The sequence below is a fragment of the Lactuca virosa genome, chromosome 4, assembly GCF_052849685.1.
Source record: "Lactuca virosa cultivar CGN04683 chromosome 4, Lactuca_virosa_CGN04683_v6, whole genome shotgun sequence".
In the NCBI taxonomy this organism is placed as follows: Eukaryota; Viridiplantae; Streptophyta; class Magnoliopsida; order Asterales; family Asteraceae; genus Lactuca; species Lactuca virosa.
This window is the reverse complement of record NC_136429.1, coordinates 54,732,316-54,738,111: the sequence shown is the minus strand read 5'-3', so window position 1 is coordinate 54,738,111 and position 5,796 is coordinate 54,732,316. Positions and strand designations below refer to the sequence as shown.

The window sequence follows — 5,796 nt, the reverse complement described above, 5'->3', positions numbered from 1 at the left end:
TACGTACCAGAAATAGTAACATAAGTAGAACAAAACAAAAGTATTTGGATGTTGGACACTGCGGTTAAACCTGGGCAGTTATGTAATCATGTCTAGGGTCAATATAGCCTGATCAACTATATTCATTCGAGACATGACCAACATGTGCTTGGAGTGACTGTGGTGTTGCAGCAAGCCTAAAATTTACCAAGTATATATACATCAGATATCGGTAGAACAAAAACATACAACATAAAATACTATAGGAGTACTTTAGATAGAGCCATATACAGTATAGAGATTCATTCCCAGTGTTGCTACCTATTATTTTCTAAGCGATAACTTATTTGCACTAGAAATCTTTCCTTGCTTATCGCTTGGTAGGGCACTTTAATTATCAGGATGAGATAACAACAAAGTATCGAGCATACACATACAATGCAATAGCAGTGTCACTAGATTCGACGTCTATTAAACTATCTCTTTACCCCTATTCTCGCATAGATAGCATGGCTGGATTTCATCTCCCTGGCGACCCATACTGATGCGGGCCCTAGTGTGGAGGATCGGGCCCTTGCGTTCCTAGAGGCCCACGATCGTGTGACTAAAGGGGCTTCACGGAAATGGCCATAACTTTGGCTACGAATCTCCGTTTCGGGCCTACGACCAGTCAAATCGAAGCTTGGAGCAAGGAGCACGTCTAGATAAGTATCCGAAGGGGACTTACCCATTTTGAGTCCATAAATCGCTTTCTAAATGGAGTTATGAACAATTTTGTTATTTTTCCTTAATTTTTGGGTTTTGTTTTTGGGTTTGTATTTGGCCCATGGACTTTTAGGGTTTCATTTTAATTTCTGCTTCTTATTTAACTGTTTTTGATGTAATTTGGATGGTCGATCATCAATTTTATGAACTTTCGATTTTCTCCCAAATTCTGTGTGTTAACCCAAATTTTGAAGCCAATCCCACGGTATTCGTAGAATCAACGTGGTTTTGAAGAGATTGTCCTGGCTATTCTTTTTAGAATCAACAGGTTCATTATTGGTTATCTTTGTGTTGTTTTTTTGCGCTGCATCACATACTTTCACAATCAAGGAAATGATGGATGGCTCGAGGCAGAACCAGAAGGAAATCATGAAATCCCTTTGGATGACGACCTTGCAGAACCATTCCCTGAAGAGACTGACTCAGAACCTGAAGTCGAGGACTTACCCCAAGTGGCCCCAATACCAAATCCAAACCACCAACGCGAATTCCAAGGTCCAACGCCTATGTGGGTTGGGAGTCTGAATAGGTGGAGCCACGAGCAAGGCCAACCCCTCCCATACAACGGAAACCACAACTTCTACAATCTGAACGAGGGAGGCCCCGCCGATAGGGCCCTTCCAATCCTGGTTCGCCGAGTGGCTCGCAATGTGGAGCTGGGTGTGGCAACCATTCAGCGAACTGTGGAGCTTGGGGTGGATTCAATCGCCAGTACGGATCGCATTCGCCGCCTTGAAATTTGCTCATGGGAGAGTTATGAGAGACAATGAAGCTCTGCTACAAGAGTTAGCTGCAACCCGAGCTGAGGTCATGGAGCTCCGAGCACGCCAATCAGTATACGAAAGACATCTGCTTGATGTGGAACGCCAACTGGCCGAATTAAGGATTCATCCGAGGGGTGTCCGTCGCCGATAGGAAATACTCTACTCATCCTTCCTTTTTGGTCCCAATTATAGCCTTCATACCTATGCTTTAAGTAGCACTTTTCCCCGTAAACATTCCTATTTTGCAAGTACTGACTTACTAGTTCTTTATGTTGTCAATTTATTCCTCTGTTGGTATGTTGTAGACTTACTCCTAGGTCGAATTTTCCAACTTCGTATAATCTCAATACCAACTACAGTGACAACAATCTTATTTCGGTTAAAGATTTTCATTATCGAAAATATATTCTGGATCAATGGCAAGCAAATGAGTAACTAACTAATATGATTTAAGGAGTTAGTGATTTCACTACTCGCACTACATGTCAGGCTTATTACCATTATCATATCAGTTAGGTGACAGTAAACCAGATTCCATAACTTCATCAAGAGGGTAGTCACTACCCAATTCCTAAGTCTACGTTGCGTAGACCTCTATTACGAACTGCTTTAATGTCAGAACATGAAACACACAAAACTAAGATAACATCGATCCAGAATACATTTAGGGATTTACCCTCGTGCGTCTTTTGACCTTTTGGCAGCATTATGCCACCTCGCAAACGTCTCATCAGAAATTCATTCCAGAATAGCCAATTCAAATCCAAAAGTTTATTTTATATAGACTTCCTTATTGGATAGTTAACGGAACCATTCAGGGTAGCCCCAGGGCGTGAAATTTATAAGTATATAAATTCATGAAATACAACTACCGATGACTATCGTTCCTCATTAAATCGTTTCCTGTCATGTCCCATAACCATGTCTTCACAAGGAGATAACCAACCGACTGGCGAGACACCATTTCTACAAATGGACTTCGCCACATTCCAGGCCACAGTCACAGCCGCCGTAAACGCTGTCATGGCACAATTCAACAACCCAATTGAGCATGGGAACAGTTTCAACACTTTAAACCGTAGCATCACACCAGGAAACCAACATGGGCTTAACCAGGAGGATATTCCAACTCCCAAACCTATGAGCGCTAAACGAAAATTCTGGAGTAAGAGGGAGCACAAGTCATCTCAACGACTTACCACGAGACAACAATCCGTGCTAACTCCTACAGCCACAACATCTGCCACTCCAGTGCTAATGCCAGTACGGCGATATGCTGGGAATCTACCAATTTGCGAGAAGTGCAACTTCCATCACGTAGGAAAATGCTGCAAATTGCGATGTAAGAACTGCAACCGACAAGGACACACCACTCGTTAATGCAGGGCACCGGCACAGCCAAACACCTCAATTTTTGGCGTGAAAATGGGTCAGGTTTGGTACAGTTGTGGCGAACCTGGGCATTTCGAAAGAAATTGTCCAAGGACTAAGGGTGGGAAGGAAGCTCGCATCGAAAGGACCCCGACTCATCACATCACTTTCACTACCGATGCCAGCGTGGTTCAAGTATGCCATGCATGTGGTGAAATGGGGCATTTCAAGAAGGACTGTCCGACGGAGAAAAATGACGGAGGAAAAGAAGGAGTGTAGTAGCATAACACGTGAGAACAACGAGGAACCCGTGTTCCAATTAAATATCTTATTCAGACTTAGGTTGTCATCTTAGGTTGTCATCTGGGACAAATAGTTATACGGGTATACTACTAACCAATTTAGATAATAATGACTAATGAAGCCTAACTATTGAGAGACACACATTGACTACTTATTCAAAACGAAAATCTTATACATTTTAGACATGTTATTATGCCCGGTACAACTAAATCTCTTCCTTATCCGAAACCATGTTGCTTCGATTTGATAGAGTTTTCAGAACCGTATTCCGAGATGTGTGGGTACCACATTTTGTATTTCCTTTAAATAATGGCTAGCTACCACTTCATGCTTAAATCCCATCATATCTTGGATCCATAATGGCCCGTTTCAAAATGCATAGTCCTTTTTGTGAAGTCCAAAAAAGTAATTATTTTGCAAAGTCCTTTAGAACGACGTAGTCAAATTTATGAATATTCCTTCTGATAAAGGTGTAATCGGATGATAATTGAATATTAACATTTAATCAATGCCATTGTTATTATATTAAAACACATATTTAAACTCCCCTTATTGTGACGAAGAGTTTGCAAACAATTCGATCAAGAATTTTACAACGCGTGTCCGATCTTGATATTTTAATACTAAAAAAAGGCATTCTGCACACTAGTCCTGTTATAATTTTTTGTCACAATAAGGGGAGTATGAACTACTCCTGTTATAATTTTTTGTGTTAGTCTCTCGGTCACATTAACTTTTATAACCAAAAGTTGTGGCTGCTTAAAATATATTTGTAATAATAGGTCTGTCATAAACTTAGACGATTGGGTGGTTACAGGCTTACAGCATATTATAAAAACCACCACTAAGAGTAGTGGTTGAGAGCCAGTGATTGGCTCAATAAACCAGAGCCACGAATATCCTGCCCCTTCAAAATATCTCAGAGGGACCAGAGAACTCACACCACAGATTACGGACCCACAAGAATCTCTGTAGCCAATCAAATTGAAGTTAAAGATTGTATCAAGATAAGCATTGATCACCTATCTGATCCAAAAACTACCCTATAAATCTACTTCCAGTTCTACCCATCTTCATAAGTATAACCATCACAACATCTTCAAAATAAATCTCACAAAAATGGCAACTTCCACCATGGCTCTATCTTCTTCTTTCGTCGGACAGGCAGTGAAAGCAGCACCATCTGGTTCAGAAATAATCGGAAATGGAAGGGTTTCCATGAGGAAGACAGCAGTCAAGAAAGTCGCACCATCAGGAAGCCCATGGTACGGCCCCGACCGTGTTAAGTACCTTGGCCCATTCTCCGGCGAAGCCCCATCTTACCTGACCGGTGAGTTCCCCGGTGACTACGGTTGGGACACTGCTGGGCTCTCTGCTGATCCTGAAACATTCGCCAAGAACCGTGAGCTTGAGGTCATCCACAGCAGATGGGCCATGCTCGGAGCTCTTGGGTGCGTCTTCCCTGAACTCTTGGCTCGTAACGGCGTCAAGTTTGGTGAGGCTGTATGGTTCAAGGCTGGATCCCAGATCTTTAGTGAGGGTGGTCTTGACTACTTGGGGAACCCTAGTTTGATCCATGCACAAAGCATTTTAGCCATCTGGGCTACCCAGGTGATCTTGATGGGTGCGGTTGAAGGTTACAGAATTGCTGGTGGACCTCTTGGTGAGGTTGTTGACCCACTTTACCCTGGTGGTAGCTTCGACCCATTGGGTCTGGCTGATGACCCAGAGGCATTTGCTGAGCTGAAAGTGAAGGAGCTCAAGAACGGTAGACTAGCCATGTTCTCTATGTTCGGATTCTTTGTTCAAGCCATTGTTACCGGAAAGGGACCATTGGAGAACCTCGCTGACCATCTTGCTGACCCTGTTGCAAACAATGCATGGTCATATGCTACAAACTTCGTACCTGGAAAGTGAGTTTTGTGAATTTGAGTGCGAGATAATATTTGATTGATGTCGAACTCTCTGTGAATTAATGTAGTAATATATGGTTAATTTAATTTTGAATTTGGTGTTGATTTAGTTTCCTTTTTATCATTGGGTTTTAATCTTTGGTTGATTAATTATTTAGCGTATAATGGTTGCTTCAAATAAATACAAATACTTAAAAATAAAATACATGGGACATAAAGAATTCTTCATGTATAAACTAATGAAAAAAAATGATGATATTAATTATATAATGAAATATAAATTTGAATATAATAAAAGAAACAACCAGTCAATTTTGTAAATGAAAAATGGTATATGGAAAAATAAAAAATTAAGTTATCGTAATAAACTCTTATGAAAACATATGACAAATTACAAATGAGAGTTAAGAATAAAGTGTATTTTATAAATTCATATGACAAATTACAAATGAGAGTAAAGAATAAAGTGTATTTTATACTTCTAATATGAATCAAATGTTTTTTAATTTTAAAAAGATTCTTATCTTACTTATTATAAACCGATTCTTATGGAAATTATATTGATTTTTGACTTAGTATTAATAAATGATTTTTAAAATAGAAAGTGATGGTGAATTTCATATTTTATTTCAAACATTTTATGTTTTTTTTTTCTTGGTAATATTTATTTGGAACCCTGATTTATTTTATACTTATAATAT

The 5,796-nt window shown here is 39.9% G+C and overlaps 1 protein-coding gene across 1 annotated transcript; it reads left to right on the top strand.

Moving 5' to 3' along the window:
• The first annotated feature begins 4,239 nt into the window (after positions 1-4,239).
• On the top strand, positions 4,240-5,189 carry LOC145104278 (chlorophyll a-b binding protein 3C, chloroplastic-like). Its single transcript, XM_079041544.1, has one exon. It carries the CDS (start codon positions 4,302-4,304, stop codon positions 5,097-5,099), a length of 798 nt encoding a protein of 265 aa, XP_078897670.1. The 5' UTR covers positions 4,240-4,301; the 3' UTR covers positions 5,100-5,189.
• Positions 5,190-5,796: the final 607 nt, after the last annotated feature.

Excerpts from the sequence above, each read along its gene's own strand:
- LOC145104278 (XM_079041544.1), top strand. The coding sequence starts at position 4,302 with ATGGCAACTTCCACCATGGCTCTATCTTCTTCTTTCGTCGGACAGGCA.